The 22,586-nt window shown below is 42.4% G+C and overlaps 1 protein-coding gene across 36 annotated transcripts in view; it reads right to left on the bottom strand.

Annotated features, from left to right (window-relative positions):
* Positions 1-22,586, bottom strand: part of PCBP3 (poly(rC) binding protein 3) — a 293,840-nt gene that overhangs the window by 159,902 nt on the left and 111,352 nt on the right. For 31 of the 36 annotated variants that reach the window (XM_019523272.1, XM_019523269.1, XM_019523265.1 and 28 more), the window contains 2 exons: positions 10,841-10,936; positions 6,878-7,002 (listed from right to left, as the gene is read on the bottom strand). In XM_019523272.1, coding sequence (XP_019378817.1) covers positions 6,878-6,943 — 66 coding nt within the window. In that variant the 5' untranslated portion in view covers positions 6,944-7,002; positions 10,841-10,936. Of the gene's footprint in view, positions 1-6,872; positions 7,003-10,840; positions 10,937-22,586 lie in introns of those variants that run through there. The other 5 variants (XM_019523249.1, XM_019523250.1, XM_019523247.1 and 2 more) reach the window with 5 other exon arrangements.

The raw sequence follows: 22,586 nt of genomic DNA, 5'->3' as shown, positions 1-22,586 counted from the left end.
TCCATTAATAGCATTCATTTAAATCTGGTTTCAAACTATATTTTCTAAGTAAAGATATAAACATACACAAAAAAATTAGGTTCCTCCCTCAAAGTAAGCCCGATTAAAAGATCAGACGAGGCAAATACTTCAGTTGAAAGGGCCGGTTATTTTCAAGAACAGAAAATCTTTAGATAACGCAACAAAGACACCTGAGGGAGGAGTTACAATGTTTATGGCAAATTTTATCAGCATCCAGTTTATAAAAGGTGAATCTGGAGAAAATGATACATACTTATATCAGGTTTTGGACTTCCAGGTTGTGCTCATATTTTGTCTGTTATATTCTTTACTTTCTCAAAAGAAATACTTTCTCAGATTATATGGAATTTTATCTAAAGGCCCACTGAAATCATTTGTGAGGATACTTCAAGCTAAAATATGCTCCCCAAATCAGGCGGAATTTACACACTACCAGTCATTGTCTGTTACCATGTCTGAGTTCTTGAACATTAGTGATTAGCTGGGGTTTAACATAAAGCATCACTATCTGCGTTCAATGTGCTTCCAGGAATACAGAGTAGCATTTTCATTATGTCAAAGAGGCAAGCAGATTAATATTTTCAGTAGCCAAAACAAAATAATGTATTCTCAGCACAAAGTGTTTGCCTTTAAAATGGATATGCATAAATGGACAAGCCAATACATTACAGTAAGCAAATAACAAGCTTACCAGAGCAGGAGAAACTTCAGTGGCTGGGAAGTAGGACCACTAACCGTGGAACACAATGGACACCACTAACATTTCCATCTCTTTGCACTGCCCTATATGTTAACTTCTCCATAGCCCCCAGCAAGGTTAGCCATGTTTACACTGTGGGGGTGCTGTTGTAGATCAGCCTTTCTGACTAATTGCTTCAGAAGGGCATGAAGGGGAAGCAGGAAACAATGGCGAGAAAGGGAACAAATGTTCAGGGTGTCTGTTTCCCCGCAGGGCAGGGCACTGCACAAATAATCCACTTCCTGGATCAATGCAATTAACTTTACCATTTCACCTTCAAGTTCACATTAAGCAGAATGGTCAAATTATGGAATCATTTGGTGTCAATGGAATATTCCCTTTCCCCTCACTTTCCCTTAAGAGTATTAGCAGAATTAGACAATACATATGCTACCAACATATTTTTCATAGAAACATTCTCCTTTCAGAGCTCAAAGCTTTGTCCTTCCAAACTGGCACATTAATAACACCCTGTGAGTCCCAGTCCCAAGCACAGATGTGGCATTTGTACCAGACCAGTACAAGAAAGGATAAAAGCTATTTCCTGGTGAAATCCAGGTGCAGAACAGGGGACCCTTTGCTTTCCATGTACCCTTTAAAATATCTTTGCAGTTGTATTTCAAATGAACTACCATCCAGCATTCATTTCAACTTGCATGCAGATTCCATTTCTCAGTTTCTAATACGACAAACACCTTCTTTGTTTGCTTTTCAGAAAATGGTGGCTTTAAGAAGATAAAATGCAAGGTGATTTCCCTGTTTGGGATAGACCTATCTGGGTCAGTCAGCAGGTTTAGAAATCACTGTTGCTCTCTCAATTAAGTTCTCCCAACCCTAAAAAAGTGGAGATTTTGCAGGGGTACTAGATGTTGCATCCCCCTCTGCGTCTCCTCAATGAAGTCCATGGCTGAGTCAGAGTTTGGGACAGGAGAGAAAGTAAGACATCTGCGACAGTGAAAGGACAGAGATTTTCCTTAGCATAAAAAAAAAGGAAAAAAGCATTTTACTCCTGATAGTTTTGCTAGCATATATGATACATTTTAATGGTATTTCATAAAATATGTAGGCCTGGGAATGTAATCACAGAACAGAAGTGTGTTTGCATTACTGCCCCATTTTCTTGAATGTTACCTTTAAGAACCACAGATGAGCTATTAATAGAAAAGGTTTAGATAGGTGGCTGTTTTTCTTAGCTAAAATATGCCAATCTCCCTCCCAGTGATTGGAGACTCAAATGGCAACATATACCAGACTGCCTATAATCGGGCTGACCCGCTGATGGAAGAGCAGTTCTGTGTCAACTGACTGGCAGTGCAGGAGGAGGGTAAGATACCAGCTTGGCATCAACCAGTACCTGGCTGCTGAAGGGTTCAGGATATCCTGGATACTGAAGGGTTGTCCAACCCTTGCTCTCAAGGCCACATCCTATGGGTCTGAGTTGATTCCTTTGCATATGCCCATCCCTGTCCTTGCTTATTAGGATCGTAGAAAAGATATTTAAGTTGTGCATGAATTTTGCCATTCCTTTTGTAGCTGCAACAAGTAATTTTCCTGGTACTTTGTTTTCACTGACTTGCCAGAAACCAGCAGACTAACAGGCAGAAATAGCAGTCAGTTCAGTCACCATTTTTCTCCCTTTATCTCACTCCTCCCATCCTGTTTTTGTTCAGTCACCTATTCAGTCTTTCCACATCAATAAATACATACAATTATCCAATTCTGCTGCACACACTCCCCCAGTCTCTTGATATTGGCTATTGGTCTGGTGGGTAGGTAAGGAAGAACGTGCTTCCCTGGGGACAGATTCTGCACCATGTACAGTAATAGGAACTTTGCCATCTACTAGTGGGTACTGGATCAGCTGAATGAATCGGTGTGCTCTAATGCAAGTCTCTGGATTTCCATAGCAGTCCTGGCAAAATTGTGGCAGGAAAGAGAAGAGACAGTACTATCTGAAGGAGGAGTGAGAAGTAAGATATACAGGAAATGGTGACAGTAGAACCTTGTTAATATTCCCTCCCATGGCCATCTCCAGAGATTATTCTGAGAATAGCTGATTTCTAAATCATCAGACTCCTGAACATTCAGCTTTAGTGCTCAGCAACAGTGTGCTCTACTGTTCCTCCAAAGCCCCATGTTTTTCAACCCAGAAGGAAGTTGCAACCTGGGTAGAATGAATTCTAATATTTTTACAGGATTGGGGCCCTCTTCTCACCTTACAGCCTCTTGGTGCACATCAGATCCACCAAGCTAGAGCATATTTAGAAGTTCAAAAGGATAAAATTCACTCCATGAAGAAGACCAAAGGGAGGGCCAATTGAGAATTAAAGTGAAACTGAACTAGGATACTGGCCTTGTCCAGACCCCCATTCCATTGCCAACATGAATATCCCGTTATGATTTTTGAAAAGCCTAGCAATCATATTAGTCCATCATTAAATTTAAATAGTGTGGCTATCTATTTGAAACTATATCAACTTTGTACAATCAGACTCTGGTTTGAGTATAGCAGAGTATTACAAAGCCAACAAGAAGCATTTTCTAATGAGCACACCCTGCTGCATCTGATTACTCAATTGCCTGTTCTGTTTTATAGCTGCAACAGAGGCAATTCTGAAATTAGCAATTATTAATTATGCCATGCTGACCAGACTGGAACACAAATAGCTTCTTCCAAGACCTGCTTCCATTGTTGCCTCTGTTTCCATTCAGGTTGCTTCCACAGTAAGGAAGATGATACTTTTCCCATGCAAATGTTAGAGTGAATTTTGGCAAAATGAAAGCTATCTGGCTTTTTTTGCAAGTTTTATACTAGGTTTTGCAAAAAGCAAAGCCAAGTTTCAATAGGGATATCAGCACAATGGAATTCTTTTGAATCTTTTGCTCCAGTTTTCTTTTCTAATCACAAATGAACATATATATACACATTACTCATTTAAACCAAACACCACCGTACATTTTCTGACAACAGCACTTCAGGTTTGTGTCATAGGAGCTTGTGTAGCAACTGTGTATAGTCCCATATGTTTCAACATCTCAGGCATGTCTACACATCACCCTATGTCGCTGTAGCCATGCGGTACATCTCCGTATGATGCTATGGTGATATAGCAATCATGTGATTTTATACATATAAATATAATTGTTAGAAGAAAGTGTATTCTCTAAGGTTAGATACTGAAATGTGTGTCAGAATCAAAAGAAGAATATCAGAAGGATTGACAGGAGATGGCACAGAGTGGGAAGATGAATCAGTAGGATCTGGTCCCCAACTAGACCTTAATTCACTACAGCCTGGATGTTTCTCTATTTGCCTGGTAGCTGACTGGCTAAGATAGTGATTTCAATGAAAATGAGTTAGCTGAGACTTACCTGGAAGTGCTGTAGGTTAGTTGTGGGTAAGGGGTACAATCTATAAAATATGCTGCAGCTGTACTCCATGAGGTAAGTGGAAGGTTTGAACTAAAAATCAAAGTAAGCCAGTGGCTTTTAGACAGCAACTAAACTTTTATTCTATGTGTGTTCATCATATTAGCACTGCTGTCATAGGGAGATCTGCTGCTTTTATGACCACCATTGTCTCTTGCATTTTGTTGACCTCCCCTCAATCTCCTCTTTTCTCCTCGTCCCCATTATGTGTCTCCTCCTTTCTCTTAACCTTTTCTTCCCTGCACTAATTTCCAGTCATCTCCCACATGTCAACTCTATGGGTACTCCTTTCTTTTAAAGGGTTGAATGGCACTGAAGTGGTATAAGGTTTATGTTGGCTTTCTACTTCAGAGAGAACTCTGTCCCGGATGCTCAGCTTTCCTGCTTTCTTGTTTCAGGTCAAGCTGTTTGTTATATCTGTAGCCTCACAAGAAATTCTGTTCTTGCACCTCCAACAATGGCATCCCTAAATGCTCCACAGGAACTCAAAAAAATACAAAGATCCACCCAAGCCCAGTTGCTCCTCCTCCAAAGGCTAGCAAGAATAAAGCAGGCCAGTTTCTACTGCCAGTTTCTACTCCCCAGCATGAATGACCTTTTACACCTGGGTTGATTAAGCCTTTGGCACGAGTCTGAAGCAAGGCTCAAACTCATGTTTCTAGCATCACAGGGACAGTCTGTAACTATTCTGCTAAAGAGCCCTTAAACAGTAGGTACCTACCATAATAAAATCCATGTCACACCTACAGCAGAAGGGCTGGGGGAGCACATTCAATACTGCCACTGATGCAGCATGAAAACTAAGCAGTGATAAAACATGTAGAATGGCTAGCCTCAAAGCTGCTCTCCATGCACTACTAGCTAGTAGCTAGCACCCTGCTGCCTCCATTTCACAGATATGAAGCTGAAGCCCAGAAAAGCTGTGCCTGGAACTTGCTCCCAGGCTTATCTCAGTCCAACATTAACCACTCTAGAGTCCCCTTCCCCCACTTCCAATATGGATCTCCAAGCAAAGATAGCCTGATCCGTCCTAAAAATGATTACAGCCTCTGACCTGAGAGCCTCTCTCAGCATCACCATTAATATCTTAGAAAAATGGGACAAAAAAGCAAGATGGGGAAATGAGCTGAGGGCCATAACACTTAAAAAGCATCAAAACACTAAAAAGAAACAAGAAGGGGTTGCAGCCCTTGCTGAGAAAGAAAGCAGTTAAGGTCTGTGAGAGTAGAACCACACTTTACCTAACCTGAGAATAAGCTGGGGCAAGAGACTTTGGGGCTGCTTCCTCACAGAAATACCAGCCCCAACCAGAGGGACAAACCCTGCACCACAGTGACCCTACTTGCAGAGATGACTGTTTTAGAAACCAGAAAATGACTCCTCCCTCTACAATCCTTGCCTCTGTAAAATCCCTGGAACACCCAGGTCTTCCCCAAACTTGTAAAGGTGTCAAGACTCTAAGCAAAACTCCCATCACCTGAGTACAGCCAGATCTGCACAACATACTATCTTTATCTTTTCCAGATTCAAATCTTTGTCTGCTTACAGGCCAAACAGAAGGCAGAATTTCACCTTAGCCTGGGAGTACTGAAGTCACATGAGCATGTGAAGACACATCATCAGCTAGTTACTTTCAGGGATTCTATTGCATTAGAGTTTAGTAGGTGGTCCCCTGTTGCTTTAAAAAGACACAAAAGTAAATCCTCTTAAACTGTTACCCACTGATGTAAAGGTGTCTTCCCTTTCTATGTACAGACAGTTATTCTGTCACAGTATTATGCTTAGCTACTGTCCAATGAGAGGGGCTCTCTGGTCAGTTGTATCCCATGGCATTACATTATAAAAGAAGGCTTATGAAAGGAATTTGAGACCAAGAGGTCAGTTTGTCTACAGTTGTTACATTTCTGCTTCATGGAGCTCTCTTTCCCTTTTAGAAAAGGAAAGATAAAAATCAGAGATGCCTCTACCTCCTCCCCATTAATGGAAAATTTTGCCCTGCCGTCCATTTGTGGCTGTCAATTATTTGGACAAAAGACTGGCCTAAAGCAATAGCTGATCTGCTACTCTAGTAACAAAAGCAGAGCAACTGATGGAAATTTCCCCATCTTGCACTCCTCTGCTTAGCTCTTTATCATTTCACAACGGACCCTTCCCACCAATACAGTGGAAAATGAACAATGTGGGGTGAAATTAGAACAGGCAGGAGAAACAGAAAATCCTGGAAGAAAAATAGTATATTTTGCCACTTGCCAATGTTTCCAAAGAATGGACACATGATTTAAACTGGCCTGAACATACATTAAAATATAAAACCAGAGGGTTCTATAATGATTTGCCAAATGTTCAAATAGATATAGACCCACTCTAGACTGTGCAGTATAAAAAAAAAAAAAACCTCTCTCTATTTTCATCAGCCTACAGTATCCAGTTCTTCTGCAGAACACTTCCTCCTCTCACAACGAAGTCCCAGAAAACATCTCACTGGTTCTTCCAGACTCAGCACAGACCTACCGTGAACCTGTGGACAGCACATAGTAATAGATCTGTTACAGACGATGGCTAGATTCTTCATAATATTGAACCCCTGGTTATTGTTGGTCTTGAACCATCTCATGTAGCTTATGAACATAAATTATGTCTTCACATTTATGAAGGTGCTATATTATTAGAAATATTAGCTTACCTTACCCTATAGGCTGGCCTCAAGCTCCAGAGCTGTTCTGTGGAGAGTGTGGTGTCACCAGAATAGGGCATGCTGGGGTGTTTCACTGAACAGGAACCAGCAATCCACAGCACAACTGGATGGTGTGGACCTGAAAAATAAGCCAAGGGAAATGTTTTAGCACACAGGTCTGCAGAGAGGAAAGATGGTCAAGTGACTGGGGCTCTAATCTGGGATTTAGCAGTTTCAGTTCCCTGCTCTCTCACAGCCTTCTTGTGTGCCTCAGCTCTCCCTCTGTAAAACTGTAATAAGAGTACTGCCCTGTCACAAGAGGTGCTCTGAGATCAAAATGATTGTGAAGTGCTCAGAAATTATAGCCATGGGTGCCAAGTCAGTAGGACAGACAGAATGTTCTTTTGATGCAGATCACTTGAGAAAACATTTTTTAAAAAAAAAAGCTTAACACTAAAAAAAATCATTTGCGGGCACCCCAGATCAAGGCAGAAATACAGAGCTCCAATTAGAGTATGTTTGATGTGTATATGGAGTCATGAGGAGGACGTCCGGACCACAGTAAAAAAGCTGGACCTCAGATCTCTTCCCTCAGATTTGGTGTGAGATGATATGCCAACACTGCCCTCTGTTTTGACCACCAAAGATTAAGATATAGAGAGAACTAGAAATAACCCCTGGGAGACACTGGAAGGACAGAGCATGACATAATGCCTATACATAGTCAGGCATGTGAAAAGTGAAAATTTTCTGTTTCCCTTTACGTTCAAAATGAAGCAGTAGTATAGTACGAAGAGGTGTACTTAATAAAGAGAAAATGCCACATAAATACAGCGTGGCTTAGCTAATAGTGCTACTAAGGGAACTGGCTTCTGCATTGCCTGAACTTCTGAGGTGAAAATTGTGAAACTTGGATGTTTCTTTATTGTATTATTTTACATTTCATTTCTATTCTTTTTAAATAAAGAAATTAAAAGAAAAATGATAGATCCCATGTGCAGGGAGAGGCAATTTTGATACAGGCTGTAGGTCTGCCTCTGAATATGCCTCTTAACACACAGGGGTGATGGGTGGCAGAGTTTACAAGAACTCTGTTTATGCCTCCATGAAGTCAGATGAGTTTGTTGGTTTGGATTTCAGAGCTACAAAACTGTGGGCATTTCATCCTCCCCTACAGCAGTGAAACCCAACAAGGATGGTCTTCATGAATAACCTATTTTCCTCTTTAACTTGCCAGCAAGAATTAGCTTTCAGACTAAAGGAAAGTATAAACTTGTCTCCTCTGTCTTCAAGTTGCTTCTACTCAAGCATGAGCATTGATGCACTGACACATTTTAATGTTTACCTATTACAGCCATTTTGTCCAAAGCAGGCTTATCAAATGCTGAGTGTCCCTATAATTAAATGCAATAACATTTGTGGAAGAGGCCTTCCCTTGCAAGGCAGCTTCCCTGTTTTAGAAGACTGCCTCAAGTTACCTCCAAACATTCTGGACAGTATTCTGCTCTCTCTTTTATGTAGTCACTACCATTAAAGCACCTTAGGTGAAATCCTGTCTCCACTGAAGTCAATGGGGAATTTGCCATCAATTTCCATGGGGTCTACATTACCCCTTTGTTCTTGGATTTCTTGACTGGTTGCTTGATAAAACAGGGTTCACTGTTATACAACTTTCAGGGCTCAAACCTGATATTTAACGTCTCTGTTTTATAAAGTCACTTACTCTGCTTACAAATATACAGCCACGTGCTGATCCTGAGAAAGACTTGGCAAAATATGCCTACATATCAGGGGTGCTCAGCCCCCAGCTCATGGGTCAGATCCAGTCTGCAGCCTGGTATCATCCAGCCCATGGGGCTCCCCACTGGTCTGGAAATTTGACGGCAGGAGAGTGATGACACTGCTCCTCCACTGCCAAACTTCCAGACCCAGGGAACCCTGGGCGCTGCATGCTGGCTTCCTGATCCCAGAATGCAGGGCTGAGCAGCGGCAGCCCAATTTCTGTTTAGGAGGCTGAAAGAGAGTGATGCCAGACCCCCACGACCCAATCCTAGCATGCTAGGGTTAGAGGGGATGACCCTGGAGACCAATCCCAGTGGGAGGGGGGTGGCGCCAGGCCCATAGAACTAATCGCAGCACATGCGGGTGGTGCTGCATCCAAACCTGGCACAAAAGGCTTGATTCAGCCTGCAGACTTTCCCCCTCCTACTCATCTGGCCCATGGAGCCAGAAGGTTGAGCACCACTGCTATATATCATGGAGAGAAAAAAATCAGACATCACTTCCATTTACTTACTGCACACAATAAAATGAAATGTTTTTAGCTGTATATTAGATTACTTCTTACCAACTGGTTATTTTCCATACGAGTATTTTGGGTAGCTCTATAGTCAATATTATTTATGACTTTCTAAGTTATACAATTCTCTCTTCACAGCTTTTGTCAATATGTCAACAAAATCAGTAACAATGCAGTTTTCTATGCAGTGCTTTTCAACCTTTTTTCACTTGTGGACCCCTAAAAAGTTTTGAATGAAGGTGTGAAACCCTTTGAATTGTAAGTGTGGGAAATTCACATACTTTTGATTGATTGTAGTCATCATTCACAGACCCATTAGACATAGTTTGCAGACTCCCAGGGGTCCACAACCACAGGTTGAATACAACTGTTCTATGGTATAGATTGGAAAGCCTACTTTGTTTGTTTTGCAGTTTACAATAAATTTCTATCGACTCTGCCCATATATCTGCTCACAATTAAAACAATAGAGCAAGATGCTCTATTGTTGTGGAGTTGGCTTTTGGCAGGACATTATAATGCATTAAAGTAGAACGACTAGGGATCCTACCGTTGCTTTTTCTTCATAGAACCTTCTGTCAAGGGTGGTAGAGGGGTATGCAAATTAAGGTCTGTTTTGTGCAGAAATATCATTAAGACAGAAACAGTCAAGCACATTGTAGTTGCACTGATGTTGGTGTGGGGTCTTTTTATTGTTTTATATTTCTTCTTTCAGTAAATTAACTGGGGCATGCACTGCCCATCAATAAAATCAATACAGTAGCCTGGGTGGTTAATAAGTGAGTCCTATAGGGTGGAATAGAGGGGTGGGGAGGGAGCAGGGGGAAAAAATCACTGTTACACAACATATGTGGCTTAAGGAAAAGGGTTCATGCTACAGTCCATGCCTATTCAATCCTATTGGCTTAACTTAGTACTTGGAGTAGAAACAGCTGTCACTAAATGAAGCAGATCAGCTGTGCTGGAATGTGTTCCAGCACAGCTGATGTGCCTCACTGGGGAAAACACACTTTGGCCACTGTCCCACCTGTTGCTCTTGCAGGACAATGGGCAATGTGTTCCCCAGTCAGAGATGTGCCCCAGGACCACGTGGAAGTGAATTTGATGTGATCCTAGCAGTGGGACCACCAATCAGCTGATTCCAGCACAGCCCCGGAGCTGAGACTGCCAATGCCAATAGGTGCTCAAAGAATCCCAAATGAGGGAACCCAGGAAGGCACTCCCAGGGCTTCAGGGGCCCAATTCACCATCCTGGGCCATGCAGGATCAGGCCCTTGAAGCCCTAAGAGTGCCCTAGGCATCTCGAGAGAGTGGGCAGCTCCAGGCTGACCGCTCTCCTGCCATAAACCTAGCATGTCTGCCACAATAAAGCAACACAAATTTATACCACCTACACTGTAGCCAGAAATTTGGGCCTTTGTGGTGCAACAAGAGGTACTAACATACCTTTGCTTGGCCTTTGTGTGGCCATAATTTTTTTTATGGCAGCATAAAGGTGACATCTGTTTCCACCCTTGGCACTACTGATACTCAACAGGCTACAGCAATTTGTGTATAGGAAATTAAGACCCTTCCATTTTCTATGAATCAATAGTTGTACGCAACTGCTGTTAAATCCAAAGTTCACTGCAGAATTTGGCTTTTTACTGATTTTTCTCCCATTTGGCACCAAACTCACCAGAGGATTAGGTATAACTGCTGTGTAGCATCAGATCACAGAAGACAAATGCAGTCAGAAGATTCAAAAGTTAGTACAAAGGCAATTGATAGGGACCTGGAAGAGATGAGAACACGTCTTTTACAAAATCCTTTTGAACAGAATTCATACCTGCATTAAACATAAAGGTCTGACAATCAGCTAATTGTTGGGACAGCCCAGCTCCATATGTGGCTTTTAGAAGTCCCAGGACTCCAGACCCAGCCAAGACAGCCACAGGTTCTGGAACGTGCTGTGGGCTGGGGGAAGCCCTGGGTTCAGGATAGACCTGACCTCTGCCCAACGTGCAGGATCAGCCTGGAAACAGCATAGCTACGGTGCGCTTAGGGCTAGAGGAATTTTATGCCTCATCCTAAACATCATGCTTCCTGCCATGCAAGTCTTCTTGTAAACGTGTAGGATCAAGTCATGTCCAGTGTCTCACTTCCTCCATCCTTCCAAAGCAGCTAGTGAGAGACCCTCTTTTATAGCTTCTAGAACCCTACAGTTAAACAAAGTCTCCTCCCAAATGCTTCACTGCTTACTTAATTTCCCCTCACTGCACAGTCCTAACAAGCACCACTGTATGACTTACCATTACAATGTACAAACTGAGCAATCTTGAGTAGGGGTAAAGAGAAGATTTTTACCTTTCTATATAGCAGACTACAGTAGGATAATTCTGTGCACAGTTCTGATGCCTATGTTTTAAAAGGGGACACTGAAAAACCAGAGAAGGAGCAGAAAATGTCCATAAAACTGTTAATAAAAATATTCAAAGCCTGGAGAAAATCTTTCAAAGTGAGAAAATAAAGAGTTGAAACTGTAACCATTTGATCAATCTGGGAAGGGAAATGGTGGATTCTCCATTTTTTGATTTCCTCATATTAAGAGTGGATGGCTTTCTGGAAGACACACTTTAGCCAAACAAAAATCAGTGAGCTCAATGTGGCAATCAGCAAACATGACTGCTTAACTGCAGAAAGGACTAGTAGATGATCTACTAGTCCAAATGTCCTACTAGTCCTTTCTGCATTTAAGCAAACAATCGTGTTTTATAATTTTTTTTTCATGAAAGTTACCACACTCTATCATAAAAACGGTATGATTTCTTGCCCCTGCCCCATACTCCTATTGAAAAGCTGTTCCAAAACCACACAATTTGGATAGTTAGAAATTTTCTTCTATTTCCCAATTTAAATTTATTCATGGCCAGTTTATACCACTTCCCCTTCTGCCAACATTGTCCTTTAGCTTTTACAGCTAATCTCCCTCTCTGGCATGTAGCACCCTGATACAGTCATAGATATCCACCATCTCCCCTGTCAGCCTTTGTTTTGTTAGACTAGATCTAGTCTCCTCTCCTAAACTAATCCTTCTCTGCACACCTGTTTCAATTTCCTTGAATTCCCATTCCTTGAACACGAGCATCCAGAGCTGTACAGTGTATTTCAGATGAGGACTTAGAAGTGCCAAAACTGACCAGCAATAAAATCTGATTTTGTGGGAAGCATGTTTTCATTATGGTAAGGCCATTAGTAGCAATTATTATGGAACATGGAATAAATGTGAATGCCGGAGCAAGTGTAATGAATCCACAATCCCATGAAGAAGTCAGCATCCAAGAAATCTAAGCTGCATATATATTTGTTGGTAGTTATTATTTTATGAGTTTTGTTCCTTGTATGCATTAATATTTCCAACAGCTAATGTCCATCTGTGCCAAAAGATGTACAAATTAAAATTGAATATGTATGTGCGTTAAATAGTAAAAATGCACAGTACAGTATTTGTACTGAATTAGTTGTGTCATATATGTAGACTAATAGCAAGATGCCCATGCAGCATGCAACTATTTACTTAAATACTATGTAGGCTATTCTTGAATTACTTTTTGTCAGAACAAATGTTTATTTTTTTAAATATTGGAAATTCATAGGAAAAATTATGTTTGCCTGTAAGTCTGAGTTCTTGAATTTGACATAAAAATTCTTAAACTTTGGGACATATATAGTTAAGAAATTTTTAATAGCTTACTTGTAATCCAACATTATCATACTTTCTAGCAGTTCTGTTCTCATGTATATTATAATGCTCCTTTTAAATTAGACTGAGTTGTGATATATTGCAAACTCTTAACTGTGAATATACAGCAAGGAACCAGTGTATTTTATATAGTTACATAAATAAAAGCCACAAGTTTTGGCACAGGCATTTTGAAAAATGCAGGTAGTTGAAAGCTGGGAACTATTTCATTTATACATATCTACATTCCACTATTGTTACTGTATGCTCACAATTGAAGCTGGCAATGTATTCCAAAGACAGGTAGTTAGCCATGTTAGTCTGCAGTCAGGCAGAAGCCATGTTAGTCTGCAGTCAGGCAGAAGGCATGGTAACCTTGTCAGCTAACTGTATCAGAGATGTATAGCATAAGGTTTTGTGAGCCCAAGCTCACTTCATCAAATGTTGTGAAAGAACAGCATCCTTTTCCTTTAACAGCATCTGATGAAGTGAGCTTGAGCTCATGAAAGCTTACATGATACATCCCTGGTTTCATTAGTTTAAGGTGCATATTTACCCTGCCAAGGTACTGCAACTCATTTAGTCTCATTAAATGGAGCATCATATAAATAATAAGCAGGTTTTCATAGATTCATAGATTGTGATGCTGGAAGGGACCTTAGAAGATCATCGTGTTCAGCCCCTCTGCACCAAGCAGGAAAGATAACTGGGTTCAGGTGACCCCAGCAAGGTGACTGTCAAGTCTCCTGTTGAAGATTTCCAGGGTAGGCCACTGCACCACCTCTGGAGGGAGTTTATTCCAGTCTGGAAACCCTAGCTGTGAAGACGTTTTTCCTAATGTTGAACCTGAAATGAGGAGTCTGTGACCATTACTCTTGGTTTTCCTCAAGGGTGCCCTGGTGAACAGTTGTTCATCGAACCCTTGATGTACACCCCTGATGTAGCAGTAAGCTGTTACCAAGTCCCCTCTTTTTCAGGCTGAAGAGTCCCAGGTCCCTCAGCCTTTCCTCATATGGTTTGCCATGTGAGTTTCTGATCGCACAGGTGGCCCTTCTTTGGACTCTCTCAAGCTTTACTACGTCCTTGTTAAAGTGCGGTGCCCAGAATTGGATGCAGTACTCCAGCTGTGGTCTCACCAAGGCCGAATAGAGTGGGAGAATCACTTCCTTGGTTTTGCTGGAAATGCATGCCAGAGTATTATTTGCCCTGTTGGCTATAGCATCACACTGCCGATACAGACGATACAGATCCATTCATTAGGACTCTCTGGGTTCTACCAGAGAGGTGGAAGGGAAAAGTCTCAGATGACTGACTGTTCCTGTGACAACTTAACTAACATCACTGTGTCACTGTCATCAATCAATAATGTGTGTATACCCCATCCATCATTCTAACTTTGTTGTAAACTAGGAACAGTCTACTTCTAAGGGCAATCACAATTTATATGTTCTATATTTCAACAAAAACTCAAAGACATTTTGTGGGACAGAACAAAAGCACTCCTGCAACCAGAGGTAATTACCCTGCCTGTAACAGGATGGTGCCTAAGGGCTGTTGTGATGTCCTCTAGTGGCCACCTTGACCCTGCCTGGCTCCCGCTCCAACTCCTCAGGGTCTCACCCTGCTTCCTCTTCTGCCACACCTTGGTATTAAAAGGTAATGAGGGGAGGCTGTCCTCAGAGGCTGGCAAGCCCAGGGTGTGCTCTCTCTTTCCCTGTACTGTGTCCCTCTTGTGGGCCATACTTGACCCATCTCAATTTTGCATTCCAACTCTCCCCATTTGACCCAGTCTCTTGGCTTTGGGGGCTTCCAGCCTGTCTGCCCCCAAATTGCCTGAAGAGCTAAGCCTTCTGCCTCTACTGCTACACCCATGTCTCAGAGATGTTACTCTGTCCACAGTTTAGTTCTCTTGTAGAGGCCTCAGCCCTCTTGGCTTTAGCTCCCCTTTTCTCTGTCTACAGGTTTCCATTCCTGGCCCATTGACTCAGGCACAGCTCTCTTGGCATCAGCCTTCTCTGCATCATCTCTCATCTCCAGGTCCCTTGGCCCAGTCTTGCATCTTGTCTCAGCCCCCCTGGCATCCTGAGGGCAAGGCTGCTCTTGGTTCAGCCCAACCCGCCCTGATGTCCCCGTGTCCCCCCCGGCATCCTGACCCAGGGCAAAGCTACTCTCAGTTCTGCCTCCTTCTAAAGTATTTGGGCTTCTGCACCATACAGCCCACTGTATCCCAGACCCTGGAAGGGCTCTATGCTGGGTGCCCCTACAGCACCATTGTGGCCTCCAAATCAACCACACCCAGTCCTTTGGTATAAACTAAAACAAAAAAAAAATACAAGCACCTGCTTCAAACTCAAAATCTTCCCCTCTGAGTTATCATATTGCTGCCCAGCCACCCCCCCCACCCAAAATAGACACTTATAGTCTATGAGCCCTGGCTGCCTATTCCCCTGCAGCTAGCCCAAAAATCAGCAGTCTTACCCCCCGCTAGGGACATCTCTGCTGTAGCTTTCCTCTGCAAGTAACAGGAGGCCCTGGTTTCCTGTTACACAGACAAATACCAAAGAATTGCTGCAGACAATGAAGATATTAAGTGTCCATCATAGAAAAAGGAATATTCTACAACCAGAGTATCAAAGATACGGTACATATACCGGACCTGGCCTGTGAAGTCCTATTATTTGACCAGCAGTACTGCTGGTAGGTCTCAGACTGGCCTCATGCACTACATACAGCACATGCTAGACCTGGTCCAACACACTGAGTATGAACATGAGATCAGCCTGGGCCATTGACTGTATATAGTGCCCACACCAAACCAACCTTGCGCACTAGATCTGGCATGTGGGGCCTGTCTGTGGACCCAATCCAGCCCAGGAATCAGCTTCATGGTTAAGTTCAGACAGTCAAAAAGCCTGAGGCTGAAGTGATTCAATCTTAACAGGTTAGTCTAAGCTACATGGATTGAACTGATAAACAAGTGAACAGACATTCATTTTTGATTCCGGATATGCAGTCACATGCCTGCGGTCCCCAGGCCAGAAGCCAGGGAGCACTAGAGCGGAGGTTCTCATTTTGCATCTTACTCCCACCTATGTAAGGTCAAAAAATCCTGGTCCTGCCAGTCGATAAGCTGGGGGGGGGGGGCACCTGAGGCTGATCCAAGTTCCACCATGGGATGCTGTGGAACTGAGAGTTAACTTGAGTATGGAAGGGATCTGAGATAGAAGTTCAATAAACTGATTTAACCTAAATCAGTTAAGTAAGTTTGATACTGTATCCATCCAGGTCTATCTTAAATCTGTTTTGGCCCTTTTGAAAGTGGTTTATGTGCACTGAACTTCTGTTGCGTTACAGATTTTAATCAGTTTCTGATCACTTATACCAGTTTATGTGAAATTTCTGTCCCTAGCCCATGTGCCTCATCCAGCCTACAGGGCCAGATGAGTTTGATACAGTCCTTAACACTTTTTGTTGTAGAACAAGGGTGTTAAAACACCTGATTATAAAGATTACTACACACAGAAAAACTTTAGATTAGGAGGTACTGTATGAAATAAAGGCACAGAAGTTGAATGTAAAGCTTCAAGCAGATTTGAGAGAGAACAGTTTCCAAAGCCTGATACCAACTTGAAATCCAGCCAGTTTAAAAAAAAATGATGCAAGTGTAATTTCACTTGCCTTAGGTTACCCTTGCCATTTTCTGTGGCTTTATCTTTAAATTTTCATATCCTTACAAGACCTTTCTCTGCACTGTATGAAAAACCCATGAAAAAACAAAAGGGAAATTTGAATCAATAACTATATAGGAGGAGTTGTCAAATATACAGATTAAATATAGATTCCTTTACTCTCTTTCATTTTCAGTAAAGATAGGAGTTGCTTTGAACAACAACAGAACAGACTTTCAGGCAGAAGAAGGGTTTTAAGCTGGGATGTCCCTTTAACAATACTAGTGATGAAACTTAAAAACCCATTTCCACATGCCAGCATTGGCAGCACTTCTGTGTTTTGAATCACTCAGTTCCTATGGACAGAACAATATATTCTGAATTCTCAGCATAAGGATTCACAATAAAGGAAGAATATAGGGACAGTTCGTGTATCCTGGGGAAGGCTGGAAACATCAGCACTTCCTGATGACACCTGTTCCTAAAAAGGAAAATCAAGAAGTTGAAACTCTTTTCCACTTGTTTATATTGAATGAAATATGCAACTGTGCCGTGGGAAGTGTGCTCATTGGGAGTGAATCTAAGAGAATCTATAGTGTCATATATCATCTGTGTCACTATCAATATTTTCCACAGCAAAGCCAGCAGCACTGCTTTGGCTGCCTGACGGTGATAGATGCTGAAGAGGAAGAGGTACTGAGAACTGGCTGCGCTGTTGGAGCACCACTCCATCCCACAGGCAATCTAATGTAAGCCCCAGACACAGGGACGACCGTCAGCTTCCATTCGGTCATCATGTGGGTCAAGGGCAGAAGGACTAAGGCTACTGATGCTTCAGAAACTTTACTGCCTGCAGTCCTTCTGGCCTCCGCAACATAAAAAAGGAGCCTAGATTGAGGGTCAAGGCACAGTTCCCTCTGCCTACATGTACTGTGGCAGTAATGTCATAGACACTTTTCTGAGACCTTGCCAGAGACTTCCTGCCAAGGCAGCTGCCTCTAGCATTGTGACTCTACTCTTCCAGTGCCTGTGATCCCCGGCAGGCCATGAGTTCTGCCTACTACAAATATCTTAAAATACAAAATACAAATCTTGTTCTTTGAGTTGGCCTAGTAAGGTCCCCACATCCTCTGTGCTTAACAGCTGGCACAGCTCCTCCTGGCAAACTGAGCATACTTTTTGATGCACAGACTGGAGTATAGTTTCCCCTGATCCCTGGGCTGGACACAAGAAGAAACATACCTCCTTCTTAGAGCACCTTGGCAATCAGAATTCATGTCCTTGTGCTTCTTGATGCAAGGCAAAGAGAAATCAAAACAACTTCAGCAATGCTAAACCACTCCAGAGCGGTCATGGCTTGGTAAGTGTGGCCACTCCTTTGCCCACTCTCCGTGCGCTCTGGAATCTGAAGCCAATGATGCAGAGAGAAAGTGCAGCACCTTTCAAAGCCAGTAGAAGCTGCAACTCCTGAGTGTGTTTCCTCAGTCACATAGAGCAGTAGTTTTCAACCTGTGGTCTGTGGACCCCTGAGGGTCTGCAGACTATGTCTAAAGGGTTTACAAAAGATGACTATGATCAATTAAAAGTTGGTGAATACCCACATTTACAATTCAAAGGGGTCCACACATTCATTTGAAATTTTGTAAGGGTCCCCAAATAAAAAAGGTTAAAAACCACTGCCATAAAGGCATTCTGTCTGCCTCCATACTCTACACAGCATCTACAAACTGCTGTGGGTCCAGTGCACATCTCTGCTTGAAGGACTGTAGTTTTATAAGCCAAAATATGGGTAGGAATATAAAAACAAAGGCAATATGGAAGTGAAAAGCCTGCTACGTACAACTGACTGCTTAGAGTTTATGAACTCTTTCTACATTGCCTGAGTCATTATTCTATGCTTCCCATGTGAATCAGTTAAAATTATAAAAATGAATCAGTACTGGCTTCATGCTGACTGAAGAGAAACTTGGTCTAAATGAAAGGACTTCATTTGAAAAAGAAGAATTTCCTTTAAATAGAATAGCACAGTGAATACTTCAGTTCAGAAGCTTTGTTGAAGAAATCACAAACTAGCTGCTTTAATTTATACACCGCAAGTATGTTAAGCGAACAAATCAGTACTTCAGTGTAAAATGTGGTACGGCCATCATAATTAATCTAAACAAGCATTATGTACCCAACAAAAATAAAATCAATTCAAACTTGCCAGGCTAACAAAAGATACCATTAGTGCTTCAAATAACCTTAATTCTACCATGTAGTATTACCATGTAGTGATACCAGCCCAATGGAAGTAAAAGATCTTCTCATTTGTGCGTTAAAGTGGTTGGTTTTTCTGAAACCTTAATCAGATCAATGCAGGTATACCCTACAGTAGTTCAGATCCCTGCTAACTTCACATGGATCAGGGCTGCGATCTGGGCCACTTAAAGGAATAATTTAGACAACCTTAAGAGAAGTTATTGTTTAAAATAAACAAGTGTGCACAAAGCAAAACATTTCTCTTAAAAATAAGTTGGAAATACCCAGGGATTACATATGTGAATCAGGAGAACAGCTCCACCACTAGAAACCTTAAATACTTGGTTCATTCTGTAGTTCTTTGCTAATTTGTGTGATTCATCATGATCAGATAAAATTGAAACAGACTGGAGCACAGTCTGATATTTTTCTGTACTTAGGCTGAAAGATGTCACCCTCTGTAGCCTATGAAAGCTTATAAACCTTTTTTTTTTTATCTTGGAGAAGGCCTTCAAGCTTCTTGCATGTATTTGTGAGTCAATGCTTATGTTTGGAAATGAAAAGGTACCACTCACAAACAGGTCCCATTGTGCTCTCACCAACTCTAGAAGCATAGGCAATTCGTAGTGGAGGTACGTGCCCCCCCCCCAAGACTGGCCACTGCTGCCAACGGTGCTGGGTTCTGTGGGCGGTCACCACTCGCCACACCCCCCCACCACTCCCAGCTTCTGTGGGCAATCCCCGCTCACCACTGCCATCGCCACTGTCTGTGGGCAGTCCCTGCTCGCCACTCACCACTCCCTGCCCCCGTCACCAGTGTCTGCAGGCAGTCCCCGCTCACCACTGATGCTGCCACCTACAAATGTTTCCCCCCAGTCTTGGGGGGCACCAGTCGTTCATGTCTACAAGTCGTGTTCAGTCTCTTAACTCTGCTATCAGAATCACTGGGATACAATAGCTGATCCCACCCACGTGATTAGTGATGTAGAATTTATTATGCTCCAAGAGTGTACACTATTGCCCACAGTTAAGCCAAGTGTTTGCAAGGTTTCTTGCCTTTCCTGCCTCTGTCAAACTAAAAGCCTGTTGCCACATTTCTTCACGGATTTCCATCAGTTAGCAGCCACTCTCACTTCTCCTTTACACAAAAATAATGTATTTGGTATGCTTTTGGGTATTTTTCTCTCAGACAGGCATATAGAAGTTGAGAGAAACTCCTCTGAAAAGAGTAATATGCTGGAGGTGGTAAAGCCTTCTATAGCTGACTGACAGTAGCTAGGAGAAACATCTGAAATGGATCCTGGGGCCTGAGCTGACATCTTTGATGTTTGGTTCTATTAGGCAAAAAGATTTCTGTGTAGCTATCTCACAACAACCTTCCCATGGATCACACAGCTTTGTGACTGGGAAGCTACTTTTTCACTGTGGCCCCCCACACCAAGTCCCAATCTAGCACCTTAAGCCCTCTCTCCTTGCAATCCTTCATTCATTTGGTGCACACCTTCCAACTTCCATAACAAATGTGGCACAGTATTCCAAGAACCCTGCCTCCTTCTCTATTCAACCCTGGTTCATCTCTAGTATAGGTTAGTCCTGCACTCTGAAAGAGATCCATTGGGGAAAATATCAGGTGATCATTTAGTGAAAGACCATGTCAAATATATGGATATCAAGGCTCAAATTAAGCTTGCAGAGGCAAGCTAAATTCTGGCATTTCCTACCCCATGAGCACTTCACAACTTGAACACGTGTGCTCATGTGCCATTTATATTTATGTTACGATAGCGCCAGGGACTCCAATCAGGGCTGTTAAGTGCTGTACTTATATATGTGAAGACACAACAAGTCTTGAACAGCTTAAAAGAATTGGCCTTTTATTTAAATTTGTGTTGACAAGCCCACAAACTATAACAAGGATTCTTTGCTTATTTAGCTTAAAACACTTGTTATTTTTCTAATATATAGGAAGATGCAGAGAGAAAAGAGATGGATCCTCCAAGAATTCCTGAAGGATACTATATTTTGTAGTTTAAGCAGTTACATGATGTACCTCAAAGAAGAGTTTAATTCAGTATAAGAGCAGAGGTCTCTCTCTTTAAAAAAAAAAAGGGGAAATTTAAACTGGAACCTCACATTCTATAAGTAAATAATGTCTTGATATATGTTGCAATATCATACTGAAAAGTCCAAGGATTTTCAGCCAAATGCTTGCCATTTATAAAGCCACATCATGTAGCACTTATTCATATAACTACACAAGCAAACAACCGCTTATTTATACACACTTTACACCTAAAGAAATCTCTCAAATTTTAAAATAGTCTGTGATGTCTAATTGCACCCTAGCCTTGTAGTGTCTATTGAGATGAGGTTAAGGAACTATTGCATGCTGGGCTGTTTGCTTTTTTAAAAATGACACCATTCATCACAAAGGAGAGAGAACAATTCTTTTTTGACCTGTGTTCCCATCACTCCACTCACTATGTGTTTTACACAGAGGCAATGATTTTAATGTCCCAGTGAACAAGCTATCAGAACAAATCAGCTTCAAAAGGCAGATTTCAATGATGTTGCATTCCCTCCTAGGCACAGCCTAGGCAAGAGAAAATTATTCAACTGCTACACACACACACACATCGCTGGCACCCATTATTTTTCATGATTTTAATGAGACCTCATTAGAAGTCAGTAAATTCCAGAAGTCAGGCAAATCTCTATATGTGGGATGCAAGAAAAGACACTGAATGCAGGTGAGTTTTTCTCTGCAGACATGTCTACCATAAGGCAGACAAAGTGCAGCCTTACACTGAGAAGCAAATATGACATAATAGGAAATGAACGGGCTGAAGCCATCACGGTCTCCACAGAGATAAGCTGAGAAAAGCCATGAGTGTACATGAGTAAAACTGACATCTCCCCCCTGGGTGGACACCTAATGAACAGAGACATTGTCCATTTGGGGAGACAAAGTAAAGTTAAAAGATTTCCAACCTGACACCTTGTAGTCTCCATTGGCCTCTCTGTCAAGAACAACATCAGAAAGATAATGGACACAGGAAAAAAAAAAATCAAAGCCTAGCCTCACCAGAAGGCTTGCAGGCAAGGGGAAGAGGAGCCAGGTAACAGCCAGGCAGAGATGTTGCTGTTCTAGAGCAGAATTACTGAGCTTCCTCACCAACACATCTATCAGTCATGAGCTGATGAATTCTGCTCTTTGGTATTTTCTGCAACATACTAAGCCAAAGAAGAAACCAGTGCTTTGTGACTGCTGCCCCAGGAATGCATTATATACTATTCGCTCTGAAAGTGGTAGGGATCAAAGATGACATGCAGCAGCATAACTAGTGCAGGGTGAGGGGGACAGCTGCCCCAAGTGCCAATTATGAGGGGGTGCCAGAAGTCCCCCACCAGGAGTCTTTACTGCAGCAGGGAAAAGCCCTGCACTGTTTCTGCCTCGCCACAAGAAGCGCAAAGCCTCACCCAGCAGTGTATCTGGTGAGGAGGAGGGAGCCAGGTAAGCAGAATGGTGCTCGCCTCTCCTTCTCCCCAACTCAGGAGCCTTTGCAGTAGTGGGGGAAGCCCTGTGCAGCCCTTGCCTGGCCACAGGAGCCAGACAATGCAACACCTCACCCAGAAGTGGGGGGGGGGAGGCAGGGGGGAGGTGTTGAGTGGAGTAAGCAGAATGGTGCTTTCCCCCTCCCCTTCTCCCCAATCCCCCCCACTCTTGCCAGAATCAGGCACAGCCCTATTCCCAATATGAATGGGGGGGGGGGGGGGGGGGGAAAAAAAAGGGG

Source organism: Gavialis gangeticus, unplaced genomic scaffold (assembly GCF_001723915.1).
Source record: "Gavialis gangeticus isolate Ggan-Ray unplaced genomic scaffold, GavGan_comp1, whole genome shotgun sequence".
Taxonomy (NCBI): domain Eukaryota; kingdom Metazoa; phylum Chordata; order Crocodylia; family Gavialidae; genus Gavialis; species Gavialis gangeticus.
The sequence above is the reverse complement of the archived record's forward strand: the minus strand, read 5'-3'. Positions and strand labels throughout refer to the sequence as shown.